This window comes from Osmerus eperlanus, chromosome 6 (assembly GCF_963692335.1).
Source record: "Osmerus eperlanus chromosome 6, fOsmEpe2.1, whole genome shotgun sequence".
NCBI lineage: Eukaryota > Metazoa > Chordata > Actinopteri > Osmeriformes > Osmeridae > Osmerus > Osmerus eperlanus.
In genome coordinates, this window is record NC_085023.1 from 21863825 (window position 1) to 21880626 (window position 16802).

General features: G+C 48.1%; 2 protein-coding genes across 2 annotated transcripts in view; both read right to left on the reverse strand.

Moving 5' to 3' along the window:
* lyst (lysosomal trafficking regulator) overlaps window positions 1-3179 on the reverse strand; it is a 60224-nt gene extending 57045 nt beyond the window's left edge. The window contains exons 1-2 of the mRNA XM_062464553.1: window positions 3052-3179; window positions 2100-2455 (exon numbers count right to left, since the gene is read on the reverse strand). Coding sequence (XP_062320537.1) covers window positions 2100-2180 — 81 coding nt within the window. The 5' untranslated portion in view covers window positions 2181-2455; window positions 3052-3179. The remainder of the gene's footprint in view (window positions 1-2099; window positions 2456-3051) is intronic.
* Window positions 3180-3946: 767 nt separating this feature from the next.
* Window positions 3947-16802, reverse strand: part of nid1a (nidogen 1a) — a 14114-nt gene continuing 1258 nt past the window's right edge. The window contains exons 2-20 of the mRNA XM_062464398.1: window positions 15839-16150; window positions 15503-15729; window positions 15167-15405; window positions 14879-15019; window positions 14520-14771; window positions 13528-13728; window positions 12867-13100; window positions 12491-12631; window positions 10951-11079; window positions 10378-10521; window positions 9657-9776; window positions 8799-9026; window positions 8520-8692; window positions 7591-7717; window positions 7199-7370; window positions 6820-6977; window positions 6615-6738; window positions 5232-5344; window positions 3947-4502 (exon numbers count right to left, since the gene is read on the reverse strand). Coding sequence (XP_062320382.1) covers window positions 4372-4502; window positions 5232-5344; window positions 6615-6738; window positions 6820-6977; window positions 7199-7370; window positions 7591-7717; window positions 8520-8692; window positions 8799-9026; window positions 9657-9776; window positions 10378-10521; window positions 10951-11079; window positions 12491-12631; window positions 12867-13100; window positions 13528-13728; window positions 14520-14771; window positions 14879-15019; window positions 15167-15405; window positions 15503-15729; window positions 15839-16150 — 3366 coding nt within the window. The 3' untranslated portion in view covers window positions 3947-4371. The remainder of the gene's footprint in view (window positions 4503-5231; window positions 5345-6614; window positions 6739-6819; window positions 6978-7198; window positions 7371-7590; window positions 7718-8519; window positions 8693-8798; window positions 9027-9656; window positions 9777-10377; window positions 10522-10950; window positions 11080-12490; window positions 12632-12866; window positions 13101-13527; window positions 13729-14519; window positions 14772-14878; window positions 15020-15166; window positions 15406-15502; window positions 15730-15838; window positions 16151-16802) is intronic.

Here is a 16802-nt window from a genome sequence, read left to right on the forward strand (position 1 = left end):
ACCGTAAGAGAATGTAGTTAAACAAGTTACACTTAAACAACATGAACCTCAAAAGTCCCCGTAGAAAGCAAGCCACAAAGCAGCAAACATATGTGTCCAAACTTTTGGACTTTTGGTACTGTATATATATTATAATAATACACGGTCGTGTATTATTTGTCAGGTTTGTCACACCGTGACAAACGGTGTGACAGGTCCTGTCAGATGTGTACAGTTTAAAAACTTACATTTGTAAGACCAGTCCGCTCTCTTGGTGAGTAGAAAGTGTAATCAGTCACACAAACAGCCTGTACAGTAGAACAGCCAAATTAATTTAATATCAATCCAGGATTTATTAAGAAAATCTGCTTCTAAAACAGCAAGAGGTGATTTACTGCTGTGGTCTGACAATTGTTGGAGTATAACTAACAGATCCTCCTTTCTTTAGCATGAGACTTTCACTTTGAGGTTTACTGAAGAATCACGTTAGGCCACAAAACCTGACCTTTGAGTTTGGCCCTCTGCCAGAGACTCTAGATGATAAACCTCTGCTGTCCTACCTGGCAAGGAAGTTCCCTCCATCTGTGACATTGCGCGAGTGAGTGATACACATTAGTGTAACAATCACAAGTGTCGGTCGTGCAGGGACATGGTCCACTGACTGGAAGCAGAGTGCTTCAGTTACGTATTAAAGACTGACTGTAGTGAAGCCATCACAAGGCTGAAGAGGCAGCCCCATAACAGGCACACTAACAAGGGAAACAGATCTGTCTTGTTTTATGTCCGACAGAGGAGGAACCAAAGGAGCAGAACAGTTCCACAAATGAAACGTACATTTAGACAGAGCACTTTAGCCACAATACGAAAACAAATAAACACAGAAATAAGACCTTTTTAAACCAGAGAAGCACAAAACAGCTGCTTCCATCTTGCTGTGGAGGCGTCAGCGTCGCCATAGAAACGAGAGATGCGAGTAGTCGTTCTCACCCTGTGTCAAGGAGGAAGCGAAATGCAGTCTGTTTGTTGACAGAAGCCTGGCCGCAAGCATACATAGCAGGAACCATGAGGCTGGTGAGGACCAGCGTACTGGGAGGACACAAGCTGCAGCAGGCAGGTAAGACTGGCTACAATAAACAACACAAAAACTGACAAGGCAACCAGTCCTAGGATCCCGTTTGAGGATCTTAACACTGGTGGGCCTGTGTGTCATCATGTGCCTCATTCACATCCCACCCTCATAAAATACCCATAAACCCTAAAGGCCCCCTAGGTTAAGGACTGGCGTCTAGGCCAGATGGCTGTTGAATCTGCTGTTGAATCCCCATCCTGACTAGCGTAGAGACACTAATCTGAATCCCGTGATCTGGCTGCAGTGGCTGGCTGGCTGTGTGTGTGTGTGTGTGTGTGTGTGTGTGTGTGTGTGTGTGTGTGTGTGTGTGTGTGTGTGTGTGTGTGTGTGTGTGTGTGTGTGTGTGTGTGTGTGTGTGTGTGTGTGTGTGGGGGGGGGGAGGAACCAGTGGGCAGGGTTGCAGCAAGAGGTCAACTCTCATCTCCCAAGACAGCTCCCTGTAATCAGTGAGAATTAACCGACGTAGCCAAGCACAAACTTCAGCGCCGGACTGGACAGCACTTCGAACTATGGTTGACACCCGCCTAAACAGCTCTGCAGTACTCTGCTGTAGCTCTCACTCATGCGGCTTTGAGTGCAACCGAATACAGTGAGATTACTCTGTTAACACCCACACACACAGTCTACACACACACTGCCTGCACACACACTCACACACTGTTGTTTAATATACTTGTGACAGACCTAAGTGCACTCCAGTAATTCCACCCACGTTTATAATATCTACAGCCTGGGGCTGTAAAAAGAATCCCTGTACAGCAGTTTTACAGGACATCCTGGCAACAGTGTAGGTAATCCATAAATCTTGAGACTTTAATGGAAAAATATACCATCATGTCTTAACGCTGATCTGGAAAGAGACTGCCATTGACTATAAATCCACCTGATATCTAGCAAGCCTCTTCCTTTATGGAAACAGGCGATTGGACTGTCACCTTACCTGAAACTTGAGAACCCATACAGGTCTAATTACTTCAGCCATGGCATTTACCTGTAGATCAGCTCCCTGCAGTCTGCAGTCCATGTAGTTCTCCCAGGCAAATGACAGATTGGCCAAGTGTGGATTGGCCATGTCGGAAATTTCTCCAGGCACAGGGGGGGTAATGTTAGGTGGATCAGATCAGTCCTCATCGAAGGAAAAGGGTAAACTGGGGGAAGTTCAAATCGCCCCACAGTCAACCAAAGTGAAAATCACAGACGATTCCTATTTTTACGTCAGTAATCCATTGAATTGCTTCATCTCTCTGTAGTCGGCATCACTCGGCAGAGCGAGCGCTGCTCAGTTGGAACTTGGAAGGACCGATGCGAAATCATATCATCCAGCTCGTGCACAGCTCCAACACGATCCTGTAAAGAACATACATTAACTATTAAATACACTTACCTAACTTAATTATGGTAGCTAGCGAACTGTATTGATGTCCACATCTCTACACACGCACTTGCTTCACACACAACGTTACAATGGGCTTTGTGATTGTTTTGACTAGCTAACCGGGCAGCAAGCTAACGGGTTACGTTAGCTAACGTTAGGTGGCGTGTAAACAGAATGATGCGTGTAGCTAGTGTTGCTAGTTAGCTAGTATAGACAAAAAACCTTCAGCTTCCAGACTCGATAATATACAAATAACGAACGTAGTTTGCAAACTAGCAGGCACAGCACAGTACCCGGCAACAGCGTCTTGTGCACTGAGCAGCAATTGAGTTAAGGGACCATTTTCCAACCCGCGTTACTGTATAGCCTGTCACACAGTATCAGCTGTCAAACACTGTCCCACCGCCGCATAATGCTAGCTAGCGATCTAGCTAGGCGACTAAAGCTGGCAACGAATGACGTCTAGCAAATACAGATATCAAGATTCAATGTGTTAAACTCAGTGAAACCTCCAAATTGTCATGTTGTCACTTTAAGATCTACGGAGCAGATTTCTGGCATACCTGACCTGTTCAACGCGACTCCAGGTAGCTTCAGCCAGCGATTCAGTCACTGGGAAAGAGACGTACCGAAGTACACATTCACGCCCCCAAAAGCCTGCTTTGTGATTCTATTGGATCAAAACGGCTAAGCCCCTATCAATCAAACATTTTCTTTCAAGAGATTCAATTACTCGCAAATCACTCATCCTACGTCAGCAGTGTCCCCCTTTGTGGGTGTAAACCCACGGATAAGAATTATTAAACATAAAAAGGAAGCTTGTATATTAATACAAGGCATAAATACATTTATTTGTGAACGCATGCTGCTTTGAAATATACGTTTAATGGATTCCCGATTACACAAGTAACACAGTAGTGAAACATGCAAACTTGGACTTCAACACAATATCATTACGAGGACAGCTGTACCGGGATTTGAAAATACTGGATTGAAATGATCTTCCGCTGAAACTGATCCCATGGTTCCATTTCGTCATCCGTCTCTCGTTGAGTTATTCAGCGCTGTCCTGTCAATCACTCAAGGCTACACACAAAGAGATGATCTCAACAGATTTTTTCCTTAACATTTCCACTGGGGCTTGCTTTAGCAGGAGTATGTTTTTCGTTAACATTATTAGAAACATTTCGGCAGATTGGAACAACTAGCCCTCTTTAGCACAGCTGACATAAAAGCTGTTTTCTTTTTTCCCTTTGTCGCCGTCCAGACAGAAATGACAGCTCCGACATTTCGTTTGGCACGAAGCAAGCAAACTGAGTGGACAGCGAACTCTAGTGTAATAGCGGAAAACCTTCAAAACGACATTAGCAATAAAGCACAAATGCCACAAGATGGCGTCGTTTCTTCTTAAATTCCAATCACTGAGACAGCACTGTCTGAAAAAATAATTTCACGCCATTGTTAAAAAAGTTTTTTTTATTGGATAGCTGCACAGAATGTAAACTTATCTTCCCCTCCAATACAGTCAATTCTTTAGCAATTTTCACTATTATACTTCAATCCGAATTATGGAATGAGTTGCATATGCCAACATCACAAAGCTAGGAGATGAGTGTTTGATTTAACTAACTTCACATTCAATTTATTCCTTGAGATATTCAAGATATTCAAAATGTCAGCACATATAAATGTATTGATAAATATGTATTCAGTATGAACAATTCCCCCCAAAACTATAAAGGGATAATGGAAAAAAGTTGTGTTTTTTGTTGTCATAAAATGCACAGTAGGATTTCAGTGAAGTTTTTTAACAGCTATAGTTTAGAACAAGTGGTAGCCTGACTCAACATCAGATTGGACATTTGAGGTCACTCAGAGCTCTTGTACCTCAGTACCTCCCCTCTCTCTCCACACAGCTCACGCCCACAGTGTTTTTCGGACACATGCAGGAGCGCCCTAAAGGTGTGGCTAAGCAGAGATGCGTGCAACCTCCATTGTTCACGGTACAGTAGTTTTGTCCTGATGACAGAAATAATACACGTTAAAAAAAACTCAGAGAAAGACAGTATACATAATTAATATTGCTGTCAAGCATTCCTTTCATGTTCAGTATGGTAAATATTGTGAACTGGTATGTGATTGGTTTGTGTAAATGATCTCTTGAGACATCACTAACAAACATCATCTGAGGGCAACAGCCTTTTTCTCAGTTTCACAGTATTTGGAGACGACACACAGCACATCCCAGATGTCAGAGGGCCTCCGGGCCTCAACATTCTCTGGATTTATGTAATCTTACCCAGAGACAGGGTGCTGTTTGGAAGTCCATTGCCCTCTAATGCGCAACAGTAACCTTAGTGTTCCCCCCACTTCATCTTGACTAGGCTTCCTGTTGCTTTCAGATTGAAGAGCATGTCAGAAATCTCACTCTGTTCTGTGTAAAGGCATAACCAGGGCCAGAGAGGTCAGAGGGCTGAGTGTTTGCACTGTCACTGAAGTTACAGAACTGAGGAACACCCACACCTGGCTTCCTAAAGGTGACCCCAAACTATGCAAGGGTCACACTAGTTCATGGAATTATTTAGAGGATGTCCCAGAACAGGGGTGACGTTTTGTGTTTTACTGTTGTAAGTTCTTATTTTCCTTTTCTTATCTTCGGCCCTGACACTGAATACTTACCCTCGCTACAATTTACGGGAGACTTAACCAGAACTGGTCACACAGGGCTGATAAAAAAAAACTACACACCCGATGGACATTGTGCGTAGGCTGTTGTGATCCCGTACAAGCGGGTTCGCTTCTGAGGCTGGAACTCATCCGTCTCCCTGCCAGTGTTCCGGTCCACAGCGATCACTCCATCCCTGACACAAACACAAACTCTCACTTAACAGTCTGGGATTTCCCAACTGGAGGGGGAAAGGTTAGCTACAGCATGATAGCTGTGATGAATACACTGTGTGGAACGTTAGCTGTGATAGCTGTGATGAATACACTGTGTGGAACGTTAGCGGTGATAGCTGTGTTGAATACTCTGTGTGGAACGTTAGCGGTGAGAGCTGTGTTGAATACTCTGTGTGGAAAGTTAGCTGTGATAGCTGTGATGAATACTCTGTGTGGAACGTTAGCGGTGAGAGCTGTGATGAATACTCTGTGTGGAAAGTTAGCGGTGAGAGCTGTGTTGAATACTCTGTGTGGAAAGTTAGCTGTGATAGCTGTGATGAATACTCTGTGTGGAACGTTAGCGGTGAGAGCTGTGATGAATACTCTGTGTGGAAAGTTAGCGGTGAGAGCTGTGTTGAATACTCTGTGTGGAAAGTTAGCAGTGATAGCTGTGTTGAATACTCTGTGTGGAAAGTTAGCGGTGATAGCTGTGTTGAATACTGTGTGTGGAAAGTTAGCAGTGATAGCTGTGATGAATACTCTGTGTGGAAAGTTAGCGGTGATGATGTGCAATAAACAGCCCCCTGATGAGAAGCGTGGGAACAGTAAGGGAAGGGGGGAGTGCAGCACAGTTGTTAAGTTTATTGAGATAGTTTATCCTGTGGTCCAATGCCCCACTAGTCCACAGCCCCCTTCCAGCCCCCTCCGGCAGAGCTGTGCCCCTGGTGAGATCTGAAGAGAGGCCCTGAACAACCCAATCACAGCCACATAAGAGTCTTACAAATTGCAAGCAGCTGCCACTTTTCAAATAGGTTCCCTGACCCCCGTTCCCAACCCCCAGGCACCCTCCCCTTCTCAATGGCAAACACACATAGATGGCATGTGGACATTCTGGAGAAACAGGGCCCCACTCTGAGGGGGGGGGGGGGGGGGGTGGTAGAGCCCTCATGCTGCTCATGCAGCAGGAGTGAAGTCTGTGGAGTTCATCTGACCTCTGACCCCATCCCCCTCCCAGCACCCCTCCCTTCCTGTTTAGGTAACACCTTCACCAATTCTACTCCTGGCATCACAGACTGAACCAAATACTCTGGAGTTCATTCTGTGACACCTAGGACTTGTGAGACTACTGTTGCCCTGTAGTTAAGACTTAAAAATGGAGCGGAAATATTCATAACAGTCTCAAATTCAATGAGTCAAAGAGTGAAATTCCTGCCGGGGAAGAGGAAGTTGTGGTTTGTGTCTTTACCCTACCTTTTCCAGTCAGTATAGTAGATGTTCTTTCCATAAGAGGTCATTCCAAAGGGGTACTGAAGGCCTTCCATGACCTTTCTCCGGTCACTCTGGCCTGGGTCGATACACTCCATCTTATGCGTGCCTGAAGACAATCACATCCGATCACAACCCTCGACCACGGCACGTCCCAACGGAAGATTGTCACCATTTGAACGCAGCCTACCTGCATCAGTCCAGCACAGCAGAGAGCTCTGGGTGTCAAAGGTCAGACCATTGGGCAGGCCCAGACCATCCTTCACCAGGACCCTCCTGTTGGTCCCATCCATGTAAGAGGTCTCAATTTTGGGGGCCTCCCGGTTCCAGTCAGCCCAGTACAGGTTTCTATTGATGAGACCAGTTACAGTTTATAACAGATTGGACAAAATCTGAAGTGTTTAAAGGGATTAAAAACAGACAAAGTCTTCAGTAAAACGGCTGAGCTCATTGTTGTTAACAGGCCAGGCTTCAGTAATCGGGTCCCACATTCCCGAAAAGCAATGCGGATCAGATGGGGAATCGTGCCCATTCCCACAGAGCAGAGCAGGAGGAGGCACCAGGCTCACCCCTTGGTGGGGTCAGCAATGATGGCCCGGGGGTTCACCAGCTCAGTGTCGACCAGGACACGTCTCTGAGTCCCGTCCAGGGACGCCACCTCGATCCGGTCCTTCATAGAGTCGGTCCAAAACAGCGTCCGGCTCAAGTGGTCTATTGCAATCCCCTCCGGGCTCTCCAGATCTGTGGAGGAGCAACACGAGACAGAAGATTTGACTGTGATACATTTCCCCCCTGCAACCAATGAAGCAGTTGTCTTCGTAAGAATGGCGTTACTGAGCATCAAAGGGATGCTTTCCAGGGTCACAGGTGATCCAGCTCTTAAGAGAACTGCCATGAGAAACAGATGTGTGATTGGAGCAAAGGTGAACTCTGACCCTTGACCCCTGACCTCTGACCCCACCTGATCTGATGACTTGAATGGGTTCTCCCCCCTGCAGGCTGGCCTTGCTGATGGAGGGGGTTGTGATGTCTGTCCAGTACACCATCTTCTCCACGCAGTCGTACGCCACCCCAATGATTATCTTCTCCTGCGAGAGAAGTCAAGTAACCGTGAACATCTGAAGAACAGTTCCTTCTGAGAGCAGTGGTCAGGGACCTGAGGCTTTAAATCAAGAAAAAAGGCTGAAAATATAAGAACTTGAAACCAAGTGCGTTGGCAGGAAACTGCTACTTTGAAAATCTGGTTGTGAAGAAATAGTGTGATTTAGACGATGCTACACTGATGTTAACAATTAAGAGTAAAAATGTCAACATGTGGCTGTGATATTGCCCCAGCCTTCAGTAGCAGATGGTAACCAACACCACATGCTGCTAAGTGCTAGTAGAGAAATTAAATGATCCTACATGCCAAACTGATGATGTGTAAAACTAAAACATTTCCTGAATCTAAAGTCTCAATCGATTTTCCAAATGATGTCACATGCCCTGGTAATAGTGTCCTGAGCTTAACTTGTGGAGATATCATATCAATATTTAGCTTTACTCAAAAGCAGACCCACAAACAAATAATGACAATGTACCAAACAGGATCTATATCACCCTGAAATTGTTTAACTATAGCTCTTAAAAATGTAAACAAGTCGTTGAGCAAGAGAGAAGTTTTCTTCTGCAGAACTCTCATGACTTGTGACTAAAGTGGAAAGGAAGACACAAACAGGAACAATGACGTCTTGTTTCAACGGAAAAAGTAAGACAAATTAAACCACACAAAAGATTTAAATGCCACCTAAACAAAATGAAAACCTCTAAAATCTTAAGAGATTGCGTCAGGACTTCCGAGTCACCGCTATCCTAACCTCATGGTAAAAGTAGAAGTGAATGAGGACTTACTGGTAGGTGGAGGACGGCCTTGGACTCACTCTTCTTCATGTCATACCCCTCCAGAGGGACAAACTCAATCCTCCCACTCTGGGCAAACAGAAGATGTGTTCCCGGGGGCAGAGGGTACACATCAGGCCTAGTAGTGGGTCTCACCGGAGGGGGAATGACCTCTTGGTCAATGCCTACACACAGACCAACACAAGAGTGAAAGGTGATTGCTCAAGAACTAAGCCCTACAATGATGCTGCACGGTAGCTCGTTCAGGGACAGGAGGTCTGGTTTGCTCACACATAGGTCGGCTGCCAGGTCCAGTCCGCGTCCCTGGGATCTCCTGCCCGTTGCGGTTCACACACCAGCAGTGTCCCGTGCTGCCGTGACACTGGGTGTCTTCGTAGGCTCCTTGGGGACCGCAGGTGGGGACGTACTGGCCAGGGACAGGGCGTGGCCCTCGGGGGCCAAACTCAGTAGAGCCCAGAAGTCTGTCTCTGTGGGTCTCACACTGGGTTTTTGTCCTCTCTGCAGGAAGAGAATAAAAAAAATCAGACACATTTGTATTCAAAAACATACACTGCAGGACTGAGTTGATAATAAATGAACCTGTACTTTATTGTTCGTGCAGAAGTTTCCACCAAAAGGCTAACTCAAAGACTTTTCCATCAGAACTAACTGTTGACCACATAAAAAAACACACACATTGTCTCTCCCCACTACAGGACATGACAATTTCCTTCTCCACCATTCTTGGAAAAGAAAGCACATTCCAGCTGGCACCATCAGGCTTTAGCAAGGAGCTCAAATCCAAACAGGAATAAACAACACTGGGACTGAAACCAATCTGGACTTTCCTTTTGTAGGATCAAAACTAACAATACAAAACCTTCAACACAGTAGCGACACTAACAGAAAACCTGAACAGCTAGAAATCTGAAACACAGTAGTCACACTGTATTTGTATAGAATTTGATTTGATTTGACTGCCTCTGGTGTTGCAGACAGATGCTGATGTGGACTCCATGGGGCTGGTGTTGTGTCTGGACTCAATTACTTTTCCACTATAACTCAATCGACATATCTGAGGTTGCGGGACCCAGTTCTTTGCGGGACGACCTGAATCTCAAACACACACTCAGGTACTCCAGGACTCACCTGAGGTGCAGTAGAATCCATCGCCGTAGAAACCTGGCCTGCAGTGGCAGGTGAAGGATCCCTGGGTGTTGTAGCACTCAGCGTCCTGATGACACCTGCCGGGCTGGCACTCATCCACGTCTTCAGGCCCGGAGGAACAAGGGGGAGAGGGCAGACCAGAGGACGGAGGCAGGGAGAGGAGGGAGAGGGAAAGAAGAGGGAGGGAGGGAGGGAGGGAATGACGGAAGGAGGGAAGGAGGGAAGGAGGGAAAGGCAAAGTAAATATAATCTTGTTTCTAATAACGCCTCATCATTTAGCTAGTGCCTTTTTATGAGTGTTTTTAAATCCTTGCCCCTGAAACAAACCCTGTAAAACATCCCCAATAGGCCCCTGTGTTTGAGGAACACGCAGCGGGTGTCGAGAGGACGGAAAATGTGAGTCCTGTTGGTGTCTGTTGGACAGCTCTGTGTGTCTGTCAGCAGGGCCAGGCAGATGTCATACTCATCTGCTCTTTTACGTCCTCCTGTTTAACCTCAGCAGATGACTCACATACCTCAGAGCTGAGCTCCACCAGGTGGTTAACCAATCACGTCATTAATGCCCTAACAACAGACACCTACAGGACTGGTAATCTGAGGTTATCACGATCAAGACTGAGAATCCTCCACTGTCTCAAACACTATATGTGTGATAGATGTCTGGTCCGCTGTCTAAATGCAGGTCAGATGGTTCCAGCTGTACCTTGACAGTTGCGTCCATCTCCTACGAAGCCTGGCAGGCAGGAACAGATGAAGGCAGAGCCTCCGGTGTAGCTGCAGCGAGCCCGCTCATGGATGTCGCAGTTGTGGCTTTCATCGGAGCAGTGGTCCACTGGGCGGTTCACCTCTGGAGGAATCAATAAAGACACTCTCAGATGAATCACAACCCTCACGTTGTCTGTTCTGGGTCTAGATGGGGTCAGATGGCTTAGCGGTTAGGGAATCGGGCTATTAATAAGGTTGCCGGTTCGATTCCAGGCCCTGACAATTACGTTGTGTCCTCGGCAAGACACTTCACCCTACTTGCCTCGGGGGGAATGTCCCTGTACTTACTGTAAGTCGCTCTGGATAAGAGCGTCTGCTAAATGACTAAATGTAAATGTTCTGAAAGGTGACCAGACGTGATCTCATGTGTTTTTATTTGCTGACAGATGGCATTGTTTACCGAAAGAGGATCACAGCCTGACCACATGGGCATGTAGACATTAAACAGTGTGTTTTGTTTTTACTCATGCTCTGACGAAAGTGTTCTGTACACAGACAGCTCTGTACACACCAATGCATGTCTGTCCATCGCTGGCAAACTGGTAGCCGTCCAGGCACTCGCAGCGGAAGGTTCCGGGATGGTTGTTGCAGATGGCGTGGAGGCCACAGATCTGGGGCGTTTCCCTGCACTCGTCAATGTCTGGAAGAACAACACAGCCTAAACATCCCTCTCTGTCACAGCAGTCATCAGCATGATGTCAGAGTCTGTGAGTCCTGATACTGTCAGAGTCTGTGAGTCCTGATACTGTCAGAGTCTGTGAGTCCTGATACTGTCAGAGTCTGTGAGTCCTGATACTGTCAGAGTCTGTGAGTCCTGATACTGTCAGAGTCTGTGAGTCCTGATTCTGCCTTTGTCTCCCGATCTGACAATCAAAGGCGTTTCAGCGTCTTCCCTCATCAGATAACGACTGAGGATCAGACAGTAGAACTTAATCGGGTTTCCTAATTACGAATGGTTCCAGATAGCGTCTTTCCTGTGTCTGTGAAACATCCTTGTTTCTACGCCTGTGCCTGGGACCACTTCCTCAACAGTCCCCAGACACAAGAGCCAAAGTCCCTGGTCGCGTAGAGACTCTGGTGTCCGTCTCAACCTCTGGCTGAATTATTGTTGTGGGACCGCCCCCTTAATGGAGAGGGCTTCTGTTTACAGGGTGGCCTCTCAACCAAGACTGTTCTGTGACAAGCGACCAGTTCCCCAGGAAGGAAGGGATTAGCAGGAATGCTGACAGGATATTAAACTATGGCTTCAAACGGATGCAGACTTAAATTGACTCGGAGGGGAAGAGTAGGGTCATGGACAATCAATGTCTCCTCCATTTATAGTCAAAATACAAGTCTATTCTTGACTTTAGATTAGTGAGTTCTAAATATTTCCAACGGTCCCCACAGCGTAAGTAATTTTTTTAGAAATGGTAGCTAGCTAGCTTAGATAGCTGCCGGGCTAAGTTACCTAGCATTAAACTTGTAGCAATGCTACTACCATGTAATGTATTTACCATACTAAAGCGTTTATCGCATAGTTTTCGGAAAATATTCAATTCATTTTGAATGTTCGAATCACATATTTGTGATGTTACGCTGTGGGACCCACATTCGAACGATCACAGACATTCCAACCCCCCCCCCCCCCCCCCAGACGCATGATGTACCCCCTCAACCTGCACGCATGATGTACCCCCTCAACCTGCACGTACCCCCCCCCCCCAGACGCAATCACGACGCGCGATATGCTCCTATCTCTACAAGAAATGACCATTAGACCGTTTCTTGCTCACTCGAAATACAAAATCCCCGATTTCCGGGAGATTGTAGAGCATTTGCGGGCGTCAGGGAGCCGCTATTGAAATGCGGGAGACTCCCGGACCTTCCGGAAGACTTGGGATGTCTGCGATCACATATTTGTGACGCTACTCCTTCACGGGTTAAATCCAAAAATACTCCATCTATCCTGGTAGGGAATGCTTGAAGACGCACCTAGTTGTAACCGCTTGGCACATAACTCATTCCATTTCAAAAACCTTTGTGTTAGTGTAGACGTTTTGCGTTTGTACCATGGCACGTCCGGCCATCCCCGATGAAGCCAGCACTGCACTCGCAGGTGAACAGGTTCCCCTGTCCCGGCCGGCACACAGCGTTGGTGTCACAGCCGTGTCTTCCCGTGAAACAAGGGTTCTCCACTGGCAGGCCACCCCCTGAACACAACAACACACCCTTTATTGCAAAGACAACATTTCAAAACCAACAAGTCAATACCATCCCATCATACTCAACAACCACTATCATTCCTCTAATTATCCCCCCAAAAATCCACACCGCTAGGGGTCTCAATCAGGAGGGGATTCTGTTTTTTCAAATCAAGAAGGAAGTGACATCAGACCAAGACTGAGACAGGAAGTCTGAGACTGAGAACTGGCCGCGTGACCTCACCATTGACATCTCCAATCTTATTGGTCATGGCGTAGCGAATTAGCTGGTTTGGGATGTCATACATGACGAAGATCTGCTCGACCCGCAGCATCTGAGAGGGCAGCGAGGCGCTGGAGGCTTCGTCGTGGGCACAACTCTGGAAGGTAATGGTCTGCCTCCACTGGTAGGTCTTGGTCTCCGAGGGGACACCGTTCTGACTCACCACGTAGTCTCTGGTGGAGGACGATGTGATCACTGCGGGACAGGACGCCAGGGTTAGCCAGCAGGTCACAGCTGTGACTAACCTGTTTACATTGGATGTGGATTCTCAGTTTATTTTGGGGCGGAGGGGCGGGGGGGGGGGTAGATATATTTGTGAGAGTTTTTCATGCTTTATTGGACAGTTTGGAAGTAAAGTGTGACAGGAAAGGCAAGGAGAAAGAGAGAGGGGAGGACATGCAGCAATGGGCCACGGCCAGATTCTCTGTTTTATCTACACAACCTCAGATGTCACCAAATATATGTGTGCCTCAACAACAAAACTATGTCGACTTTCAGCCCTGTTTGTGGTGTGGCCAAGTGGTTTTCAGAAATCCAGCCTTGAATTGAAAACAACAGATCACGCTTTGTCTCAGGACATTCCATGATCACGGCACTTCCAGGACCGGCCCGGTGGACTTACTGTTGCTGCTGTACTGGTAGATCTCCGAGTAGGGCTCTATCTGCACCGAGGCGCCCTGGGGAACCTCTGGCACGCGGCCCTCCAGGGAAGTGCTGACCACCAGGTGGTCGTGCTCATCGATGCCTTTGAACTCCTGCCTGATGGTCAGCTTCTCGTTGCCAGGCAAGAAGGTCACCTCAGCCTGTCGAGTGAATTCCCCACCTTGACAGAGAGGGAGAGGGAGGTCATAAGGGAGGTCAAGACTCTTGTAAACATTCCTGGCACCGGGCGAACTGTGTCTCATCGGCCCCTGTCTGTGCTGAGGTGATCTGAGGGGAGTTTTGGGGAAGATAGATACTGTTCCTGGACTGGGAGCAGCTGGGCCCACGCAGCTGCAGGGTTGTGAGATCTGAAACAGCTGTGTGACTCTTCATCCAGGCCGGATGAATACAATGACTCATCATTTTTTTGCACAATGTGAATAAAGGAATGGGAAAGTAGTAAACCAAGGAAGCTTCACAGAAAGACCTCTACAACGTACTGTGCTGTTAAACAACATGGGCCTCCCGCCCTCGCTCTCTCTCTCTCTCCCTCTCTCTCTCTCTCTCTCTCCCTCTCTCTCTACCTCTCTCTCTCTCCCCCCCTACTCTCTCTCCCGCTCTCTCTCCCTCTCTCTCTACCTCTCTCTCTACCTCTCTCTCCCCCTACTCTCTCTCCCTCTTTCTTTCTCTCTCTCTCTCTCTCTCTCTCTCTCTCTCTCTCTCTCTCTCTCTCTCTCTCTCTCTCTCTCTCTCTCTCTCTCTCTCTCTCTCTCTCTATCCCCCCACTCTCTCTCCCTCTCTCTCTCTCTCTCTCTCCCTCACTCTCTCTCTATCCCCCCACTCTCTCTCCCTCCCTCTCTCTCTCTCCCTCTCCCCCCACTCTCCCTCCTCCCTCTCTCTCTCTCTCTCTCTCCCTCTCCCCTCACTCTCCCTCTCTCTCTCCCTCTCCCCCCCTGCCTCTCTCCCTCTCACCGATGATGCTGAAGCCGTTCTTGAAGCCGGGCTGCTGCAGGGCGAAGGCCCAGCCTATGACCCCTCCCAGGGCGGACAGGGGCTGCAGAGAAGGCCCCAGGCTGGCAGGGATGGTGCTGATGGCTACATAGGCTCGTCCCTCGTTGGCCACCACGTACGAGTGCAGGTCGTTGCTGCTGAACTCCATGGGTGACGGATTGTTTCCCACGAACACCCTCCCGTTCACTTTACCGTTCATCCTCTGGGGCTTCCCTGCAGAGCAGAGCAAGACTCAGCAAGCGCAACATAGAAGTATCCTCTTGGCAACATCGAAGAGAACGGTACATGTTAAAGGGTAAACAGGAAGTGTGAGAACACACCCTCTGCCACACACTGAACACCGTTGCCGTAGAAGCCAGGCCTGCAATGGCAGCAGTAACCGCTGGCATAGTCCTTACAGTCTGCAAAGGTGGAGCACTTCTTCCTGTTGTTCGCACATGTCTCGGAGTTGTAGGAGAAGACTGTGAGGCGAGAGGGGGTGATGGCGATTGTTACGTTTCTGGGGGGGAACTTGGAAATAGGTTCATCAGAAGAAAAATCTAAAACAATGAGGCCGAAATGACACTTTGGTCCTTGACGTGGGTTGCCCCGTACTGTTCAACTCTCACCGTCAACATTGATGTCTCCTCCGTCGTCCACAATCACCACCTGGGGGTCTTCTGGCTGGTAGTGGGGCTGGAACTGGACAGTGTGGATGGGGATCTGGCCCCCGACGTGGCCCTCCTGGCCAGGGTGCGGAGAGCCCTCCGTGGGCAGGTCTGTCACCTCGCCTGGGGCCACGTCTGTGAAATACGGAGAGGTGCCCATCTCGTACACCCAAACACCTCGCTGGCCGGAGTTTGTCTCCCTGGAGAGACAGAGGGAGAGAGTCATTGAAAGACGATGAAAAGTGCGATGAGTTTGGAAGCGCAAGAGACAAAATGTGGCAGAGACAATACGCTTACTCAGCTAGAGCCCTGACAGACGTCTCGTGGTTTGTGGTGGTGCGGTAGTACGGACCCTGCCTGCTGAACAGGAAGGAGCTCACCAGGCCCTTACTGAAGCCGGCCTGCAGGATCTCACTACTGCCCCTCACTGGCGTGGAGACAAACTGCAGCCCTTTCCTCGGGTAGAGAAGGATGGTAAAAGACGCCCTCTCCAAGGAAGCAATCACCAGCTGGAAGGTGTTTCTCTGTGCGACAAGATGTTAACGGGAAAAGAGATAACACGTTCTGTAAGTTGTAGGTCACGATTCGGAATATCACTGTCTGACGATCGCACACCAGTCCAGATGAGCTCACCTCCTTGTCCAAGCTGTCCAGGCTGTCTCCTCTGCTGTGGGGCTGGTAGGAGGCCACGTCTGCCCAGGTCACCACCAGGACGTGGGTGGGCTCTACCTCATCATCCTCTGGGAAGGCCCTGTTGATGTGGTCTGCTGCCTGCTGCAGGGTGGACACGCTGGCGTCCTGGCGGAAGTACACCTTGCCCACCCCGTCACTCGTGTCCAGGTCTCCATGCAGAGCTGCGATCATGCCGAACCCAGCCGGCATCTTGCCCAGGTATGTCGCTTCACTGCTCGGCTTGGCCGTGGCAACAAAGCCGTTGGTGTTGAGCTGAAAGGTGAAACATACCTTCAGTCAGCCTGCGACAACAAAGCATGTGACTTATGGTTCTTTACAACGACGCATACAGGTCAACAGGAGAGCCGACCCACTTTGATCTCTATTGAAAACAAATTGCGCTAATGATCCAGGTCAGTCGTATAAAAACACACGAGACAACCAGACGTGGTTAAACACACTGTTCTACAGAGTTACAACTTTCCGTATGAACCGGTGCCGTGCTTGTAAAGAAGCTGAGCTTATGGCAAAAACACATTTTTGCTCCTTCCTGTGTAAAGAGAACACAACAACTATTCCTGGCCACAGATGGGGGTGCTTCCTGTCCAAACCTCAGCTATCCAGCTCCGGAGATCCCCAAGATCGCACAGAAACCTTTATGAGGAGAACTTCCTGTTTAAATGCAAGAAAAGTTGAGAAAATGTCTGTTGACATTTTTCTGTATGAAATATTGGACTCAAAAGCACCCACTTTTTCCAGACATGGAATGACATGACTATTTCCCCAGTGGGCACAGACAGTTTAGGACAGGTACTGACTTAGTGTTCTATGCTGAGTATGAAAGAATTTAGCTCTCCTACTTTCGAGAAAGTGTCTGTGATTAATGATATGCTCTTAAAGGGTGTCTTGGAGAACAGGAAATCAT